Source organism: Lepidochelys kempii, chromosome 4, assembly GCF_965140285.1.
Source record: "Lepidochelys kempii isolate rLepKem1 chromosome 4, rLepKem1.hap1, whole genome shotgun sequence".
Taxonomy (NCBI): Eukaryota; Metazoa; Chordata; order Testudines; family Cheloniidae; genus Lepidochelys; species Lepidochelys kempii.
The window spans coordinates 97,274,477-97,296,325 of NC_136383.1; the positions used below are offsets into that span (position 1 = coordinate 97,274,477).

Genomic DNA, 21,849 nt, shown 5'->3' on the forward strand with positions numbered 1-21,849 from the left:
CACTCTCACTCTGCCTGTTTCCATTAGATGGCAAGGGTCATTGTGTCTCCTGATAGTAAATAAGTTACAGGGTTTTAATTTTTATTCCTTGCACATACTAGAGGTTGATCTAGGGGAGAATTTTGTAAGTGTCTAATAAAGGGCTTAGGAGTACAAGTCCCACTGATTTTCAAGGGGAATTGTGCTCCTAAATCTCTTAGGAGATTTTTAAAATCTCCCCTCTAGTGAATTCTTTCAGTGGTATGACCGTACTGAAATTTTTCACTTTCTAACTTGAACCATATTGTTCTCAATCCTATTTTGGAATCCCTATGCATGGCATGACCCCTTCTGGAGCACCTACATATGGCATGAGCTTTTTGAGATGCAGTGTCTTGCTTGACAATCTTCTGAAACAAATCCTTGGTTATGATTGACTTCTGACACTACTGAATTTAACAGAGAGCTTCTTTAATATACTTACCTACTATAGCAGTATAAGATTTTCAGATACCATGGTGATGGGATAAGAACGTGGATGGAGATTAAAAGTATTCTGTTCTTGCTTTTCAGTTCAAATGTGGAAATAGACTTTTTTGTCTTAATCATCTACATAATTCTTTGTTGCACCATATTTCTGCCCCAGTCTCCTCCAGTAGGAGTTGTGGGAACTCAGCACATTTCAAATTTAGGGCATTTATTCTTGCAGGGAACTCCCACTGATGTGGAACGAGTATGGAACATTTAATAAATAGAAATTTTGCAGTTAACCAACTCACTGTGCAGCTCAGAGAGCAATTTTACCTTTGTAGTTTTGTCTGTGAAGGGATCTTTCATAATGGCCTGAGGGAAATCCAGATTGCACACAAAACGTAGTAAAAATTATTTGGACCTCTGAGTAAGGGTTTACCAGACACCACTTTAAAAAACAACAACAACAACAACCCAGTACCTCGTACTCTACTTTTTGATTTGTTAAGTAATCAAACATGCCAGTTTTCTCTATTCATCCTACCAAAAGGAATAAATGGATTACTGTGGTTTGTTTTGTTTTTCCCCCTTGGACTAAATGAAGTGAAATTTGATGCATTAGTCTCTGTAAAATAAGGTCAATTGAAAAAGAGTTGATTGTCCTTTTTATTATTGTTCTTTCTAGGTGTTCAGAGCCAACTTTAGGTTTCTACGGATAGTCATGGCAGAAGGTGGATTTGATCCCTGTGAATGCATTTGCTCGCATGAACATGCAATGAGAAGGCTGATCAATCTGGTGAGGCTAACGTGAGGACTGCAGCAATTTTATAATCACAGTTAAATAGGCTGCTGCCGCATCCACATGTTCTTTTAGAATGCCATCTTCTGGATTTTTAGCATGGTTTTAATTTAAATATTTACAAATCGCAGGTGCAGATGATACCTTTCTGTTTAAGATATTTACCAGGGTTGCAGCTGAACAGCATATACTATATCTGCATAGCTACCTTCTGTACCCATTGACTTGTGTCAGTCAGTATAAAACCTAAGGCCCCAATTCTGCAAACACTTGGACTTCATAGGATGACACACATGTAACTGTCTCACATGCACAACATTTGCATGATTAAGGTCTAAATTTGGAAGCGCAAGACTGTAAAAATAAAAAAATGAAATTGTTGAGAGGCAGAACCTGGAAATGGTGTGTGTTTTTCCCAGCTCTGCCGCTGACTCACTGAGTAACCTTGAGCAACTTGTTTTACCTGTCGGTGACTTAATTTCTGATCTGTAAAATGGGAATAATTATTTTGTCACCCATATTTGTAATGTACTTGAAGATCTGTGGAAGAAAACCATTTCATAAATGTTTGTTCTAAATATTGACAGCTTTGAACTGTGTCCAGCTAGGGAAATATGGTTACAAGTTTAAATATAATTTGGCTATTTTAAATATTTTAAGATTACACTTATGCGCACACATACAATCGCTTCCTTTAGAGTAGACTACTTCCCCTTTTTCACTTTTGTAGGTTTATTTTATTTTAATTCCTGCCTTAGGGCTGGAATTAATACCCTCTTTAAGGTAGTGAACACCCTCAACTGCTATTGAACCCAATGGGAGTAGAGAGCACTTGGCACCTTGCAGGATCAGATCCTTTTTCCAGTGCTGTACCAGCAATATTTTAACAAGGGCCCACAACAAATATTTTCCCCGTTAGCTTGTGACTAACTCTGTGTCCCAGGGGTATGTGTGGCTAGGAATGAGGAAGCTATTAATTTGTTTTCCCATTTAAAAAAAACCACTTTTTCCTACCCACAACCAAGAAAGGAGACAATAAGCTTATATTAAACTGCATTTTGAAAGGAGTATTCATACCTTAGACTTTGTACCTGAAAGTATACTGAGTCTATTAGTTGGTGGTGTTGCTCAGGGATCGACTTCCGAAGGAGGAGTAGAGATTGGGATGAAGGCTTTGTAAGGAGGAAGGGGTAATCTCACATGGTAAAATACGTGTTTGGTGCAATCTGGTCCATTTTATAAGGCAAAACATTTGCCCTTAAATATTTGTAAGGATCATGCTTGTCACATATAGCTCAGCAATATCCAGAAAGAGAGAGAGTCAGAGGCCAGGAAATCTCTTACACGTGATCAGGGACAGAATTTTAGCAGGACGTTCAGTCTAGCCCAAGAATCCCATCCAGCATATCGCTACAATAAGAGCCTTTTTTATGAGTTACCAGGGCTGTCCTTAGGCAAATGCAGCATATGCGGCTGTGAAAATTTAGGGCATCCCTGGGTTTTAGGGTATGTCTTCACTAGCAATGTTAAAGCGCTGTCGCGGCAGCGTTTTAACGTGGCTGTGTAGTTGCAGCACCAGCGCTGGGAGAGAGCTCTCCCAGCACTGTAAAAAAACCGCGTCCGCAAGGGGAGTAGCTACTGTAGCTGGTGCACTGTCTACACTGCCATTTTACAGCGCTGAAACTTGCAGCATGCTGGGGGGTGTTTTTTCACACCCTTGAGCAAGAAAGTTGCAGCACTATAAAGTGCCAGGGTAGACAACGCCTTAGTGTCCACCCTCCTGCCTCTTCCTATCCCTGTTCTGACCCTTCCTGCAGGCTCCCACCACAGCTGGCTGCTGGAGCCTGGTGAATCTTCCTCCAGAGGGAATCTAGTTCTTAAGAGTGAAAAAGCCTTCCAGCCTGCCAGACCTATTAGCACAACACTGAAACTGTTAAAGAGCCATTCAAGGGGTAATGAAGCCATTTAACAGGCATTTGCCAATCCCCAGGTATATACTGTCAGTTTCTGAATTTACTGACAAAGGGCTAGTCTACACTGGCAATGCTAAAGCGCTCTCCCAGCGCTCTAAAAAAAACCACCTCCACAACGGGCGTAGCTACCAGCTCTGGTGCTCTGTGTACACTGGTGCTTTACAACGCTGAAATTTGCTGTGCTCGGGGGGTGTTTTTGCACAGCCCTGAGCGAGAAAGTTGCAGCGCTGTAAATTGCCGGTGTAGACAAGCCTAAAAACAGTTGTGCATTACTGTAATATTTACTCAGAACATTTAGTTTACAGGACCTTAGTTTAAAATTTGTTTTAAAAATATTTCATTAGTGTGTTGCTGAAGATTATAAAATCACATCTCTAAAAAATCCTTGATTTTTAGATTTTTAGATGCACAATCTAAATATTCATCTTTAGACTTAAATGCTTGCATCTTCAGACATATACTTTTTTAAAATAAATCCTTCAAAAGACCACGCTTATCTAAAATACACATGTGAGCCCGGGCTGCTGTCGGGCATAGGGGTACCAGTTTAATAATACTGCATGGGGCCCCATAAATCCTAAGGACGGCCCCATGAGTTACTCTTCTACGGCCCAGTCCTGCATAATTGAAATAAATGGAAATTTTGCCAATAGCTTCAAAATGACCAGGAGCAGGCCCAAGGGACTAATTTTTCAGAGGTGCTGAGCTCTCACAGCTTCTGTGGAATTCTGGGTGCCTAATGCCTCTGAAAATCAGGGCCTAATTTAATGCAGTTCTTAGCTCCCTCAACTAATTAAAGCCAGTGGGGGCTGAGAGTACTCAGTATTTTACAGGAGACATTCAGTATCTTGTAGGATTGGACCCTCAATGTGAAAGCTTTTTATCGTAGAAAGATACCCAAATTCACTGAGTTATTGCCGGTTTTTCTGTGTTGTATTCACAAAATGTCTGTGTGTATGGCATTTGTCTTAATTCTTGAAAATGTGCAATATACCTTGTTAGTGTCCACAGATGTATTTACAGAAGCGTTACAAAGATTCCCAGACAAATACATTAAACTGGAATTAAGATTGCGAGTACATGTGGCGAAGTCCCAAATCGTTCAGTTATGAATGTTTCAGACACATCTGGCCATTCAGATTTGCCCTTTACTCTTAACCCAGACCATTCTAGAATCTTATTATATACATTGGTGTAGTCTGAAATAGTATCCAACATACCTGTGAGTCTTGGCAGATAGGCCTGGTGCAAACAGCACAAAATTTTAAAAGGTGGTTAAAATAGAATACACTCCTTGTTGCAAATACTTCTAAAGTTTTTAAAGATGTCACAGCACTTAAACCTGATTTAAAAAACCACTCAAGCAGCCAACAATACTGCTTACTTACCTGGTATGGCCCTGTAATTCAAAGTGGATCAGAATTACATTAATCACATTTCGGATACCTGGAGATGGTCTCTTGAGGTGGGAGGTTGCCCAGCAGATCTCTTGTCAAGTTTCATTATAACTTCTTGCACTGTGGATTCCGTGGTAGCCCCTCTCACTTCTGTTAGCCTGGAACACTTCCCAGCCAGCATCGTGGGACAGTAGCCATGCTGACTCATGCTTCTGCTCACATCCTTCTCCCATGCATTTACAAATCTGGACCCACTCTCTTCGCCATGTAAAAATCTGTGGATGTGCAGGACTCCCAGCCAGTGCTTTGGCTCTGAATACTGGATTGCCTTCAGTTTCTTTGCACTACATGGAAATTGATTTAAGAGAAACCTTTTTAAACAGCAGTAAAGGGTTGTTAGTGGAATATGGATATGTTTCCACACATCACTTTTGAATCCAGGGAGAACTGGGGTGGGTAAGGTGTCAGTGCATACAAGTTCTACTCTAACTATCTAGGACAGTCTTTTGTGCTTAGTTATTGCTCTCTACATTCAGTTCAAAAGCGTAACTGAACTCTTTAAGATTTAGGAAGTGCAGAGTCCTATAGCAGTTCCATAATTTAGATATCAGTAGGTATTGCTGCTCCAGTTAATGTACCTGCTTGCTATATTGCAGACTAAGGATACCTTGGAGCACAGCCGCAGTAAACTTTAAGGCGTTTTACCATATTATGTCTTTCTTGTTTTAGAGCAAATATTTCCATTAATTTTGTAGGGTTGATAACATCTCCAAAATCCCATTGACCTAAATATATTTATTAGTCAGTAGCAACTTATGAAGATCATTACTGTGTTCATCTTTTCTTTGACCACCATGAACCATGCTTTCAGTAGATATTCCAACTAAGACAGAATGAATTGAATCAAGTGATGAAATGTCAAGCCAGTCAACCAAGCAGCTAATACCAGTGTTTACAATTATTGGATGTTTTAATACACACAGGGCTACAATTACATTTTCATCCCCTCGTTGCTGAATTAAAAAAAGTATCTATTTTGTTCCTGTCTGTATTTTTGCAAGGTTATATATATATATATATATTATATATATATATATATATATATATATATTCTAGCTCTTATGCTGTGCTTTCCATCACTAGATCTCAGAGTGCTTTACAAAAGAGGTCTGTATCATTATCTCCATTTTTGGGAAGGTGAGGCACAGAGAGGGAAGTGACTTCCCCCCCTCAGGTGTATCTATTCGCCTGGTTTTGCATGCTTGAAGAGGGAAAAGGCAGGTGGCTTTCTGCCCCTTCTCTGCTGCCTCCAAATTCTGGGGGCAGCCAGGGTCTTGTTTGGCTTTCAGTGTAAGTTTTAGAGCATCCTCGGGGTTGCTCTACCTTGTGCTGGCCTATATGGTCCCTATGGGGTTGTTCTGGCAGGATTGATAGAGCATATTGCCCTTGTACACTGGTGGTCCCAACATACCACCTATGTCAACTGGGCTAAGAGCAGATAATTTAGGGCCAGCTATGTGGACTTCATGCTACTCAGGGATTACCATATCCAAGCGCTCTTTAAATCGGCTTTCCATTGGTGCAAAGGGGACAGAGCAGAGGCCAGGATCTGAAAGAGGATATATTTCTATTTATACTCCTTAGAAGGAGACCAGAGGTTGGGGGAAGCTGAAGGAAAGTTAAGGAAGCATTTTCCTTTCCCTTCCTGTGTACCTGCAGAAAGCAACAAGCTCCAGTGACGCTTAGAAAGCTTGCCAGACAAATTTTAGGAGGCCCTATGGGGTCACCCCTGACTCTCAATGAACGTTAGGGCTTGGCTACACTTGCGAGTTAGAGCACATTAAAGGAGCCCCGGATGCACTAGCTCACTACCCGTCCACACTGGCAAGGCATGTAGAGCGATCTGACTCCACGGCTACAGTGCTCCTGGTACTCCACCTCGGCGAGTGGAATAACATTTTGTGTGCCCCTGCTGGAGCGCCGTGGCGCCAGTGTGGACACCCTGGTCTGTTAGCATGCTCTCCAGAAGTGTCCTCCAGAAGTGTCCCACAATGCCTGTTCTAGCCACTGTGATCATCACTTTGAACTCTACTGCCCTGCCCTTAGGTGACGAACCTTCAGACCCGCCCTTTAAATTCTCTGGGAATTTTGAAAATCCCCTTCCTGTTTGCTCAGCCAGGCACGGAGTGCTCTCAGCAAATCTTTCCAGGTGACCATGCCTCCACACGCCAGGCAATCCCCAGTATGGAGCAATGGCGAGGTGCTGGACCTCATCAGTGTTTGGGGGGAGGAAGCTGTCCAGTCCCAGCTGCGCTCCAGCTGTAGGAATTACAATACCTTTGGGCAGATATCAAGGGACATGACAGAGACTCACTGCAGTGCAGGGTTAAAGTGAAGGACCTGCGGAATGCCACCACAAAGCCCGTGAGGCAAACAGCCACTCCGGTGCTGCCCCTGCGACCTGCCGTTCCCACAAAGAGCTGGATGCAATACTTGGGGGCGACCCCACCTCCATTCCGAGTACCACCATGGACACTTCAGAGCCCAGTTCAACAAGGCGGGAGGAGGAGGAGGAGGAGCAAAGCGGGAGCGAGGGTGCTGAGATGGAGGAAGATACCCCAGAATCCCTAGATGCGTGCAGCCAGGAGCTGTTGTCAAGCCAGGAGGTAGCCAGTTGCAGCGGCCAGTGGTTGGGGAAGGACAAACACCAGAGGAGGTTCCCGGTAAGCGTCTTTTATTTTGGGAAGGAAGTTATTCGGTGCAGGCTCTTGGGATGAGAAGGGTTAGGGCTGCATACATGCCTAGATGCAGAATAGGCGTTGATGTGCTCTCTCATCGCGGTAATCAGCTTCAGTGATCTCTTCAAAGGTCTCATCCAGAATTTGGGCAATGCGCTTGCGCAGGTTTCTCGGGAGAGCCACTGTGGTTCTTGTCCCAGTAAAGCTAACTTGTCTGCACCACTGTGCCGTGAGGGGCGGGGGACCACTGCTGCACACAGGCAAGTTGCATATGGGCCAGGGCAGAAGCCGCATTGTAGTAGAAGACCCTCCCTTGCTTCCCAGGTCACCTCCAGCAGAGAGAGATCTTCCAGGACGAACTCCTGTGGAAAATATGGGGACAGTGTTCAGTATAGGGGCCCCCTCCCACTGTTGGCTCTCCCCAAAGCACAGAAACCCAGAGGACGGTACAGCCATGAAACAATCAGTCACGCTTGACCCTGTGCTTACTTACCATTTTGGGGCTCCCGTGGATTATGTGCACTTGCTTTGGGACAGATAAATTATGCTATTGTGTAGACTGTGTTTGCCCTTAAGTACGGGGGAATCATTGCTCTGTCTGGTGTGAACAATGCTGCCTCTGTTAAGTGTTGCATTTTGCCTTTACAGATGCAAGCTTGAGATCTCAGCCATCTGTTTTATCACCGACCAAAAGACTCCAAAGAATCAGAAAGAGGCCACGTAGAAGCAAGGAAGACATGTTGCATGAAGTAATGAAAATTGAAAAGTGCAGGAGTGGCGGGACACTGAAAGGAGGATCTGCCAGCAGAATGAGGAGCGCCGGCACAAAAGCGCTATGCTCCAGCAGCAAAGCACGGATCGGCTGATAAACATAATGGAGCACTAAGCAGACTTGATCCAGGTGCTCGTAGCCATGCAGGTGAAGCACTACCGCGCCTGCAGTCCTTGTCCCAAAACTCTTTCCCTTGTGCCCCCATGTCACCTCCAACCCACTTTTCCGAACATCCAGGTTCTTACCGCCACCAGCTTCTCCAACAACTGTAGCTTCACCACCCAGGCCTGAAAACTACGATCCTTACCCACTGCACTCAACCCCCATCACCATGCAGGATAGCCATCCTGAAGTGCAGCACTCATTGCACAGCATTCCAGACAGGAAGGCTGAGTATGATAACAGGACATACGCAAATCTTTGATTGTACCATTCCCCACCCCACCCCCTTGCCCTTTGTTTCCGAAGCAGTTGTGTTTCTTTTCAATAAATGAATTTTCTTTTCAATAAATGGATTTTTTGGCTTTGAAAACATTCTTTATAATTGCATAAAGTAAAATACCTTAGCGCAGGAAAGAAACAGGCACTGCAGGTCAGCGTAGGAAACACAGATTCCTACTAACCACTGAAGGGCACCAGACATTACTGGTGGCTTTCAGTCTCAAATTGCTCCCTCAAGGCATCCCTAATCCTTGCAACCCCATGCTGGGCCCCTCTAGTAGCCCTGCTCTCTGGCTGTTCAAATTCAGCCTCCAGGTGTTGAACCTCCGAGTTCCATGCCTGAGTGAATCGTTCACCCTTCCCTTCACAAATGTTATGGAGGGTACAGCACGCGGATATAACCGCAGGGATGCTGTCATCAGCCAGGTCCAGCTTCCCATACAGAGAGAGCACCAGCAGCCCTTTAAACAGCCAAAAGCACACTCCACAGTCATTCTGCACCGGCTCAGCCTGTTGTTGAACCGCTCCTTGCTGCTGTCAAGGCTCCCTGTGTAGGGTTTCATGAGCAACGGCATTAAAGGGTAAGTGGGGTCTCCAAAGATCACAGTGGGCATTTCGACTTCCCCTACGGTGATCTTCTGGTCTGGGAAAAAAAGTCCCGGTTTGCAGCTTCCTGAACAGGCCAGTGTTCCGAAAGATGCGTGCATCATGCACCTTTCCGGGCCAGCCTGCGTTAATGTCAATGAAACGCCCACGGTGATCCACAAGCGCCTGGAGAACCATAGAGAAATACCCCTTCTGATTAACGGACTTGGAGGCTAGGTGGGCTGGTGCCAGAATTGGAATATGTGTCCCATCTATCACCCCTCTGCAGTTAGGAAAACCCATTTGCGCAAAGCCATCCACAGTGTCATGCACGTTACCCAGAGTCATGGTTCTTCTGAGCAGGATGCGATTAATGGGTCTGCAAACTTGCATCAACACAATTCCTATGGTAGACTTTCCCACCCCAAACTGGTTAGCGACCGATTGGTAGCTGTCTGGAGTTGCCAGCTTCCAGACTGCAATAGCCACCCGCTTCTCCATGGTCAGGGCAGCTCTCAGTCTCGTGTCCTTGCGCCGCAGGGTGGGGGCGAGCTCCTCACACAGTCCCATGAAAGTGGCTTTTCTCATCCAAAAGTTCTGCAGCCACTGCTCATCATCGCAGACTTGCATGACCATGTGATCCCACAATTCAGTGCTTGTTTCCCAAGCCCAAAACTGGCGTTCCACGGTGGTGAGCATGTCCATGAATGCCACAAGCAAATTCGTGTCATATGCGTTATTCGAGTCAATATCATTATTGGAGCCCTCACTGTCACTTTGGATCATAAAGAATAACTCGACTGCCAACGTGACGTGCTGGCGAGACTCGTCAGCATACTCCTCAGCAGTTCAGGCTCCATTCCCGCAGACTGAAAGAGAAGACAGAGCGCGCAGCACAAAAACCGCTGAAAGATGGCGCCAAATGTGGACGGAAGCACAGGGATTGCTGGGATGCGATCTGATGCGATCTGCTCTGCACCCCCCATCCCCTTCCCACAAGCCACAGCGCCAGAATGGGAAGAGGTGCTCTGTGGGATAGCTGCCCGTAATGCACCGCTCCCAATGCTGCTGCAAGTACCGCAAGTGTCGCCACGCCAGTGCGCTTGCAGCTGTCAGTGTGGACAGACTGCAGCGCTTTCCCTACTGCGCTTTCCGAAGGCGGGTTTAACTCAAAGTGCTCTACATCTGCAAGTGTAGCCATGCCCTTTGACTCATTAGGGACCTACATCCTTCTCTAAGCCTTAGGTGGCTCAGAAGGACCATTCTCCCCAAGTGCTAATGAGCAATCTCAGGGTTTAGCTACACTTGCAAGTTAGAGTGCATTAAAGCAGCGCCAGGCGCCCTAACTTACGACCCATCCACACTTAGAGCACCTGGACTCTGCAGCTGGAGTGCTCCTGGTAATCCACCTCCACGAGAAGCATAACACTTGCTGCGCCTCGGCTGAAACGCCCTGACATCAGTGTGAATGAGGTGTTGCATTACTGTGCTGCAATCGGCCTTCGGAAATGTCCTATAATCCCCTTAAGTCAAGTGGCCCCTCTTGTCATTGTTTTGGAATCGGCTGTAGGAGTGCGATATGCCCTTTCAAAGCTCAGTTTCTGACAGCCAGCATACTTATCTGCTCCAGGACAAAGCAACCATTAGTGTGGAATGTTGCTTGCTGTGAGTGTGAGAGAGAGAGAGACGTGGGGGGAGGGGTGTGTGCTGCTGTCCGAACTTACAAGACAGCATGCTGACATGCTCTCAGCCCCCCAAAAACCCACTCTCTCTCCCCCCACATCCACACAACACATTCCCTGTCACACTCCACCCCATCCCCCCATTTGAAAAGCACGTTGCAGCCACTTGCATGCTGGGATAGCTTCCACAATGCACTGCTCTCTGTGGCATTGCAAGAGCTGCTAATGTGGCCACGCCAGTGTGCTTGAATCTGACAGTGTGGACACACTGCAGCATTTTCCCTATTGCACTCTCCGAGGGTTAGTTTAACTCACAGCGCTCTACATCTGCAAGTGTAGCCATGCCCTCAGCTTCAGTCTACACTTCAAGTGCTGTAGTGAAGACACTTGCTACAGTGACACAAGTTGTTTTTTCCGTATCTTTAGTAAATCCATCCCCTGGAGAGGCCATTGCTAGGTAGGTGGAAGAATTCTTCCATCGACCTAGCTGTGTCTCTGGTGGGAGTTAGGCTGACCTAACTGAGTCAGGCAAGGAGTGAAATTATTCACAGCCCTCAGCAATGTAGCCAGATCAAACTAATTTTTAGTTGTAGACGAGGCCTAAAATTCACAGAGGAGGTCATTAGCCATCTTTGACTTATGAGGTTGGAGCTCTGGTGACCCTCCTAAGGTAGTGTGAGTCACAAGGGAAAAACAGAGGGCCTGAACCCGCAAGGTGCTGGGTGCCTCCTGAGTGCTCTATGATTGCATTGACTTCCAGCCCTCTTGAGTTCATTTGGATTAAGGGTTCTGTCACCTTGCAGGAGTGAACCCATAAAATGTATAATGAAAACAGTGGTAGGTAAGTGATACCTAAAACAAGCAGAATACATGTGAACAAATCCATTTCTAGATCAAACAGTCCAAGTGGAGGCAGATTTCTAAGCAGGTAAAAGTTAAGTATAGCCGTGTCTGTCTCAGGGAGACCACTTTTCCCATAAGAGAGTTAATCTGAAAGTTTGTCATTCTTTTGTCAAAGTTTGTCACAGCTGTCATTCTTTCCATCTCCCAGTTCTGAGCCTTGCACAATGCTGATTAACTAGTAATAATAATAATTTCTCTGTGATCACTCATGACTACCTGGAGTTGAAATTTGCTTACATTGTTTGATCTTTTTATTAAAAGTAGTAGAAAGACTATTGATTGTACATTGAAAATTTCAGTAACTCTGTTTCCTAGGAGTAATTATAATTTGTAAACTATGTGGTAGCTGGACTGTTTTTGATAATCTGAACCTTTATGGCTGCCTCTTTTCCTTTTAATGATAAAAAGAAATCATACTGTATCTCTAGCGCCACCAAGTGACTACAAAGTCAGTTAAACTATGAGTCATTAAGGTTTTGATCCTTCAAAACCATCTGCCTGGAAATGCAGCTGTAGGTGTCAGCCCATGTGGGTCACTTTGCAGAATAGAGCCCTTCCATTATTTGGTCAAAAAAATATGCATGTTGTTTGTTTGTATGTTAGATATAAGTCTGGTAGTTCCCTCTCAAGATCTGCTTTTGTTGTTTAATGTTATCTGAAGCAGTCTGATTAGAATGATCATTTCTGGACTCTGATTTGTTGTCTATTATTCCATGCTGCCAGAGGCATTATGAAACTCCCTGCTATGTTCAGCTTGAATGGTAGGAGATGGGAAGGTCTCTTCCCCTGACTTTTGTATTGATACCTTGCTCTGCTGCATCACTCCTTTCTGTGTTCACTAACAGCGGGGTATTGGTCACATCCTAGTCTCCCAGCAAAGCAACACAACAAAGAAACAATATAGAGTATGAAATTGGGGTCGGGGGAGGAGAAAAGGGGCGACCAATATGACTGAGAGGAGAGAAAAAGGGAGGAGCAATTCCTGCCTGGAGTGGAGCACCTGTTACACAACAACCATCTCCTCTCTGCTGAACTGTTTCTCTTCTGCATTCCCGTCCATATTATTTCTTACCCTTCAATTATAAAATGAGCATAATGTTTCTGTGATGGGTTCCCCACAGGGTGCCACTTGGAACTGGGGTACCACTGAGCCCACCTGACCCACCAGCCTGGGTTCCCTTTACACTCTACTGCTATGCAGCCTGTCAAGTCCTTCCCCCAGGCTTCAGACTGCACTTTCTCAGCACAGATAGGGACACACCCAGCTGTAGTTACACACACAGATGCTGAGATCAGTTCTGCATGGGAAGGCTCTGCTAAGGAACTGCCCAGTACTCAAGTGCACACCCCCTCTACAGAGTAAACCCCAAATTATACCATCTTGCGCTGCACAGAGAACTGTACAGCATAAGTTCATAAAATTCACCCTCTCCCTCAATGTGGAGAGAGAAATGCAACAGCTTTTTGCCCTAAGTATTGTTTCCAAACACTGGTTTTAGACAAAACAAAAACAATTTTATTAACTACAAAAGATAGATTTTAAGTGATAGCAAACAGATCAAAGCAGATTACTGAGCAAATAAAACAAACCCTCAAACTAAGCTTAAGGTACTAAGGAAACTGGTACAAGTAGCAAATTCTCACCCTAAATGATGTTTTAGGCAGATTGCAGAGATTCTTGAAAACCAGCTGCACTGACCTGCAGCTTAGAACTTCAGATATTTCATCCACAGGCTAGACACCCTTCCAGCCTGGGCTCAGCTCTTCTCCTCCCCTCAATCTTTGTTTCTTAGATGTTTCCAGCAGTCATCCTGGGTGGGGATTCTCAAATGAACCTCAATTATGTCACTCCCCTGCCTTAAATAGATTTTACATATGGCAGGAATCCTTTGTCTTCCAGTGTGATTCCCACGTCCGGCTAGTGGAAAAGTACTAATTTTATCATGGAGTCTAGTATCAGGTGACTTGATCACATGACCCTGCAGCCATAACTCAAAGTCTCTTTGCAGCATCCACAGGAAGGCTTTCCAGGAAGGTAGGAGATTAGCATCTTCAAAAATCTATCGTTTTTCCCAATGGCCCTTTCCAGCCAGCAGTCAAACCAATTGCCTTCTGTCTAGTTGGTATTCCCAGGTGTAAACACATTTGTAATAGGTGCATAGACAATATTCCTGACTTCAGATACAAAAATGATACATGCATACAAATCTGATAATCATATTCAGTAAATCATAACCTTTCCAATGATATTTCACATGACCCATCTTGCATAAAATACATCTTAGTTATGCCATTATCATATTATAACAATATTTCTATTAATAATATGGGGCGTAGTGTCACAGTTTCCCCCTCTGATCACCACCATTCCTCCTCCTCCTGCCTGGATGGTCTGATGATGGTTCTAGATTCTGAGGTATGGTTTAAAATCCAAGTATTCTGTCCCGAAAGGCACTAAACACTCCCCCTCTCTCATTGTCAATGGGAGAGGATTGGACTCCATTTTTTTCCCTCTATCCTCATACCTCCAACTATTATTCTATCATCATCTTGCCACTCACTTAAAGTGTATTTGGGAGTGTGGGGTGTTTGTTTCTCTTTGCCTATTTCTCTGAGGGAAGCTAATTTTATTTAAGGGACAATTTAATTCCATCAATACACCCTCCCTCTCTTTCTCATTTCTCTTGCCCAGCTTGTAGGTGTCAGTTTCTGCATCTTTAAATATGAACTTGATGGATAGTACTAGGATTCAGTTCGCAACCTGGCTTGTCCTCTGTGCTGGCCTATCATACTGGCAGCAATTTATTTATCATGTTGTTTACTAAATCATTAATATCCTTTTGACAGAACAGATGTGGCTGCCCAACTAAACTAAAGGAGTGACTTCCTTATCCAGAAGCATCAGATTGCGATCAGGAGCATGCCATGCTGTTCTCATATTCTAGCATAATTGGAAAAAACATGGAGTTTATGGTTGGGACACAGAAAATTTTCACCACAAGGCAGAGATTTTGCTTTTCTTGCAGAAAATGTTCACCCAATACTAGCTATGGTTCTGTCTTAACAGGACTTGATTAGTGGGATGAATAAAGTATCACCATATCAAGTTCAAACTACTTGTCCTTGTCTCCCAGTTAGTTACCCTTGTCTCTGTTTTTCCCTTTTCATCCTCTTCCTTTTCTGCTCTCTCATCTTGGTATCTCACTGACATCCTTTTCTGGACTTTTTTTATCAGAACCATTTGTATGGAAATTCCTGAGCTGGTCCACAAGGGATCTTCTTGTTCACATGTTTCCTGAATACCCACTTCTTCCATGAAGTCCTCAAAATTAACCAACTAAAACATTTATCTTAATCTCCCCACCACCACCACCAAAATAAAAGGATCCTTCTTCATGCCATGATGCTGTACATTAGGCCTCAATGGATTATCTTGCAGGTGTAATTCCTGTCCTTTCTCTTCCTGTCTTGTTACCCCCCCCATTGCATCACTGATGATACTAGTTTGTAAGATGTTTGGCGCACCGATTATATCTATTTATCTGTTTTGGGCAATTCCTAGCAAATTCTTGAGTGCCATGAGAATGAGTAAGAATATAGTTATAGAGTATTTGCCAAATATTGTGCACTTAGTCATTTTTAAATTGCTTTAATAATACTTTTAAAGTTCCATACATTTTAAAATAATCTTTGTCCCTTATAGTTCATATTTGGCATGATTCCCTGTCCTTACTGAGGCAAAACTACTGTATTTAAAGGGTTTTTTGCTGGAGTAGGGACTGCAGAACGGGGCCTAATGTTCATGAGGCTGCTGATGTCTGAGCGTAGCTTGGAAGCATAGCTTGGAAGCTGATCCAAGCAGGATTGAGCCACATTACACTGGAGTAAATAAAGAGAGGATCCAGTTTTTTAGTACAGTGAGTTCACAAAAACATTAAGGGAAGCAGCCACTGAGACCATTTTATTATTGTATTGTGGTAGCACTCAAAGGCCCCAAGTTTTGAGGCTTCATTGTGCTAAGAACTGTACAAACTCCTAGCAAAACTTAATACTTCTTGTAATAGGAGGAGTGGGACACATCCAGGTTTTCAGCATGCTTCTTGAACACAGTTAAAACATGGTAAGGACCTGTCTACACTACAAGTTGAAACCATGCTTTAACTGTGTCATGGGGCAGCTGGATTTTAACACCGCTGCATTAGCAGTGTGAACTGGGACTAAGAGAGGTGCATCTGGAAAAATGTAAGGAGTTGTTTGAAACATTAATCGGAGGGGTTCTTGTCTTCTGAACTGGGTATTGGTTTTTACAAAGCCAAAAATATTCATTTGGGTCAGAGGGGAGGGGTGGGATCTTCCCACCTGATCTAGAAATACCTGCCCCTTCTTCCCGCCATACCCTTGGGTTTGGGTTCCCATTTTAAATATTTCAATAGGTGGGCATAATGTAATTTTGTAATTCCACAACTGGGTAAGGAGTCATTTTTACATCTTTGGTATCTTCACACTCCAAAATCTGCTTTAAATAAAGCAAACTCCAAAACTGACACAGGAACTCTTTTTGTATGTTTGGATGGTGTTTTAGCTCATTTTGCCCTGGAAGGGGACATTTTAAAAAATGTACTTGGAAGGAGATAAAAAGGACATTATTGGGTTTAAAAATATTTTTTAGCTGTATCACCAGTAAGGCTTTAGATTATTGAAACTGAAAATTTTGACACTCTAACTTCTTCTTCACCCTTTCTGTTGTTTCCATTTCGCCTTTAACTCAATTTGGACAATAAAACATACTCTAGTCACTTTCACTTCTGGGTCTTATGTACTAGTACAATGCTGCAACATTGGGGTGGCAGACATTACGCAGGGAACCTCTAAATCCAAACACAAAACAGTGACATGAAAGAAAATAATAAAAGCACTTCTATTAATATTTGGTTTTGTAAGTTCTCCCTCTCCCAGCTCCTTCCTTTTTAAACAAAGCCTAATTGCTTAAACCCTAAGTATCTGATAGTGTCCTCTTTAGGGCTTGATCCAAAGCCCACTGAAATCAATAGAAAGACTCCCATGGACTTCAGTGGGCTGTGGATCAGGCCCTATGATTAAGATGCTAATCCTGAACTGAATTTATGTTTTTGAGAACATGGAAGTCTCTCCACTGGAAAACAAATAAAAACAACGCTAATATTCATTAATATTTTCATACCTTTGAGCATAAAATGTTATCCAATTTTAGAATTAACGTCTGACTGTCCTCAAATCAAAACCACACCTCTCCCAGCACCATATCATTGAGATTGTCTTTCAGTTGAACTGCAGCCACTAAAACTGAGCTACTTTATCTTTCTTTTCTAACTGAAGAATGGAATTCATTGGTGAAATCTGTATTTTAAAATAAAAAAATTAGTTCCACTTTTAAATATTGTTATCCCATAAACCTTCACCCACAACTCCCCACCCCTTTAGACCAAAACATTTAACTACAGAAACTGTTCAGACTCTGAGAATTGCTCCTCTTTCACTTATGATACTTGAAATACACAATATTCAGAATTTCTAATAGTTACTGTGTCCCCTATGGAAGCATTTAGCAGGAAATAGGCAGAGTTGGTAAGAGAAGAGGTATTCTAGTTCTAGGAAGAAGTTTTTTAGCTATCCCCACTATTTAACTTACATATGCCTCCTGTAAGATATAGTGAAGTCTCTTTTTCTTTCATTTAGACTAATTTAATGACCACAATGGGATCAGACTAGTACAGGGTTACATGGAATTAGAGCCAATGCTCCAGTTTGAACTGAGCAAAACCTGTTTTTCTTTACACCAATTAATTTCAAATAATCCACTACGTTCTATCACAAGAGAACAATTTGTTTGCAAGTCACGTCATTGTTTTAAACAAATAAATTACATAGCTCCATCAGTTATGTAATCACATTTGAACTCACATTGAACAGGTGGCTGGAGTTTTTCACAAACTTGTGGGCAGTAAGGGAAAGAGGGCATAAATAATGTTCCAATAACAATTACAGGAGTGTGCATGATCTGTAGCTTCTTAAGAACTGTTTCATGATGTGGGTAATCTTTTTTTAGATAGGACCTTAAGCAACTCATGCGTCTTTAAAAAGAAAAACTCAAATGCAAGACTAAAATACTTGATTTTTTTATGTTGCTCAATATGGATATAGGAGACACTATTAAAAAGTGAACTTCCTGCAGACAGGGATTCATGTGACTAAATTTGCATTACTATGTATTGTTTCCCATAGAAATTCATTTCACACAGCTCATAGGAAATGTGCACTTTTTAGCTCTTACATCTTGCAAACAGGTGTTTCAGAACATAGTCTGAAATTTTCAAAGCTGCCTAAAGGACTTGGCATCTAAAACCCCCTAAAACTAAGGCTATGTCTCCACTACCACGGTAAGTCGACCTACGCTATGCAACTCCAGCTACGTGAATAACGTAGCTGGAGTCTATGTACCTTAGGTCGAGTTACCGCGGGGTCTACACCACGGGGAGTTGACAGGAGAAAATCTTACCTTACTTTTCTTGTCGGGGGTAGAGTACAGGGGTCAACTGGAGAGTGATCTGCTGTCGATTTGGTGGGTCTACACTAGACCTGCTAAATGGACTGCCGGTGGATCGATCTCAGAGTGTTGATTTTAGCTGTCGTGTAGACCTGCCCTAAATGAGTATTGTGTGAGCAAATACTCTGAAACTCACAGCCAGAGTATTCTGTTATCTTTTCTCTTTAAGGGTTCATTAGTATATTTGTTTATGGATAAAACAGACCTTGTCCATGTATTCAACAAGAAAATATTTTTCAGTTATGTCAAACAATTCTTCCAGTGCAGTGGTTTTCAACCTGTGGTCCATGGAGCCCCGGGGGTCTGCAGACTATGTCTAAGATTTCCAAGGGGGTCCATACCTCCATTAAAAAATTGTTAGGGGTCCACACATGAAAAAACGTTGAAAATCGCTCTTCTAGTGGCACTTACCTTAAGATAGATCAGTTACTTTGAATATTTCTGCCACTTGGCATTTCTGTATCACCTTACATCCAAGGGCCTTAAAGTGTCTTTCAAATCTTAATGAGTAAGCTTCACATGGTGGTTGAAATACCAATGGTCAGCCTGCACTAGAGCTCCCACCATTGCTACTGCTGCTGGCGCTGCATTAGCAGTACAATGGAAAGAAATATGGGGCGGGGGGGAGAGAGTGCTAAAAGGCATTTTAACAACAGTGTAAAGCTATTCTGAACTGGGTAGTGTATAACAAGGCATGGATTAGTGCTTCGAGCAGGAGTAGATGACACTGTGTTTAAAACACCGGTAGCCTTTAGCAGCTGTATATACTAGACAGAGGAGCTGCATGAGTGGTAGTCACACTGCGGAATGTTAAAGGGGAAAGAGTTAGAATAGACAGGTGTTGTTTGATATTTGTAAAAGTTGCCTCTCTTATTTGATTTTGCTTTGGGCTTCCTTCTGATACTGTTTCCATGTGAGCAGGAGCTAGATTAAGAGTTGACTTCAGTGGGAGCTTTAAGTTCACAAGAGCTGTAGAGTGGGACTCATATGTAGGAAGGGGTGTGCATGGTTAGGGGGAGTCTCCATAAAATGTCTGCAGATTACATAAACCAGAGTAAAAGCCCTCACATATTTTACTGTAATTTTCCACAGATTTCTTCTGCACTCTGTATCAAAGTTATGTATTTTGCTTACACCATTGTCTTCATGTGGCAAGTAATTGGTACAGCAGGTCCATGTTTATAACTATTGGGTAAAATTTTCAGATGCGCCTAAGTCCCCCTTGGAGCCTAAATCCTATTGAATTTAAATGGGATTTAAGAGCCAAAGTGACCAAGGCACTTTTGAAAATGTTACCTTTTTTTTTTTTTTGCATAAACATCAAAAAAAGATCTTTATTACAAATATATGAAGAAATTGTTTTTTGTTGTTTATATGGGAAGGGGTTTGTGTGTATTAAAGAATGTATGATACATGCTAGTGAGTCTGTATTATGTCTCAAAGGTTGAATTGTATATCTTTTGTCCATTTAATATTCTGGGCTTGACTCACGAGTGCTGACCACCTGCAAACCCTGTGGCCTCCAGTAGGGATTATAAATGTTTAGCCCCTCCTTAAATCAAGCCCTTTTATGAGTGGAATTTATCCACATCATTCACCTCTTTAAACTGTAGTTACACCAATGTCCAATCTTTACAGTCCAGAATATTTCAGTCACAAAATATTCTAAGTCAGCATCATTTGGTAAGAGAAGTTCATCCCCTCATAGGGATGATCTACAAAGGTTTGTAATAAAAATTGGGCTTGTGACCTTCTTTGTGATATGTAAAGAAGGCCTGGAAGTAGGTTTGGTTTTCAGTGTTGTTTCTGGGAGTGGGGGTGTCTTTTATTAGATTTTTTTCTGCTTGCTTATTAACCATAGAAACATTAGGAAAGTTAATTTTGTTTTTCCCTGGTTTTGCTGGAGGCCTTCTTGACAGTCTCAGAGCATGTTTATTATGAGCTCGTAACACCTTCATTGAAGGAAGTGTTGCGATGAATCTTTAGTAAAGGGTTCCTTTCTCCAAAATGTTCATTAGTCATTGAAGTTAAATAGGTATAAACTGAGTTTTAAATGTTCTGACTAAAAATGTCTTCCTTTCTCAGTTGCTCAGCTTTTGCTGTCTTGGTCTTTTTGAAGTGTTGTGCTTTGTATAATATGCTATGTGCTTATAACAAAATGAGTGATCATACCTGTTACACCACTGTAAGGTAAAACTTGGGGGAAAGTGTGAGACTTCTGCACAAGCTACTTAGATTTGTTTAATCATCAACAATTACACTTGTACTATTTAGTGTGTGTATGTGCCTGTATTGATTAATACACCAAAGTCATAGTGAGCATCCCATTGTGACGAAAAGAGAGAGATGCTCTGATACTGCTATTAAAGCAAGTCTTTGAAATTCAACATGGCGACTGTTTTGAGGTCAGAGATGTGCCTTTTGTTCATCCCAGGAATTTTTATGCAGCTTTGCCCGAATAAAAATTGCTTTTTGAAAATCACCATTTCCTATCTCCAGCTTGTGTTTTGCGAAATGTAATTTTGGTAGCATGTCAGAATCCCTGAACATTCTAAGACCAGTCCTCACTGCCCCATCCCTCACAACGCCTGGGAAGAGAGATCACCTGGCAGCAGAATAAATTCCCAGTGATCAATCCCTGCCTCTGCGGTCATAACCTGCAAATGTGACATGAACCCCGGAACAGAAACAAACGCCAATAATAATGGGGAACCAGGAGAACATGAGTTCAAGACTCATTTATCATTAATGTTTATATTTCCCATCACACCTTTTATAATTAATCAATATTTCATTTTCCACTGAGAGGTTGCACAAGCAGGAAAAGAACCCAACTCCCTAATAGGCTGGACACAAAATCCATTCTCTTTACCAGGCTGCTTCTCAAAACAAACCTGCTGTATCTTTCTGCAAAATTGAAAGGCCAGGGTTCAACCTTTGCCAGTGGGGCTGGTGGTATAATTGTACATAATAGAAAATGTTTCTGCAGTTTTTTTCTCTCAACCTCACAAACTAGCAAACTGTATACAAAAAAATCTTTATTTAAAGAAAGTTATTAGGTTGAAAAATCAAGAACGCAAAAGATGGGAAATGCCAGAATTAATGTGCAAGTGCTTTATTTTAGTATGATCACATATTAATAGATGATCACGTAGTATTTTAATGTAGCTTTTTAATCTTTCTTTTAACAGCACCCATCCATTATGAACCTCAAAGTATATACAGGTTTATAAACTTGAACTTAAAAAATGTATTCAGACTTAACCCTTGTGTAACATACCAGGAATGTAGATAATGGGAGCAACAGTACTTCCAGTCATCTTAAAGTACATTATATAAGAAGTCAGTCATCTTAAAGTACATTATATAAATAGTTATTTAGAAACCTCCTAAATAACTAGGATTCTTTACATACCAAAACCCTGGTGTGAGGCAGCAATGTAGCAGTTACAATCTCTCTTATCAAAGATCTCTGCTGATGTAATATTAAATAAATGGTTTCAGTTCAAAAATTCAACACACTATT

At 42.4% G+C, this 21,849-nt stretch overlaps 1 protein-coding gene across 2 annotated transcripts in view; it reads left to right on the plus strand.

Annotated features, from left to right (window-relative positions):
- SMIM14 (small integral membrane protein 14) overlaps positions 1–21,849 on the plus strand; it is a 69,966-nt gene that overhangs the window by 20,080 nt on the left and 28,037 nt on the right. For both annotated transcript variants that reach the window (XM_073342254.1, XM_073342253.2), the window contains one exon: positions 1,136–1,246. In XM_073342254.1, the coding sequence (XP_073198355.1) occupies positions 1,172–1,246 (75 nt within the window). In that variant the 5' untranslated portion in view covers positions 1,136–1,171. The remainder of the gene's footprint in view (positions 1–1,135; positions 1,247–21,849) is intronic.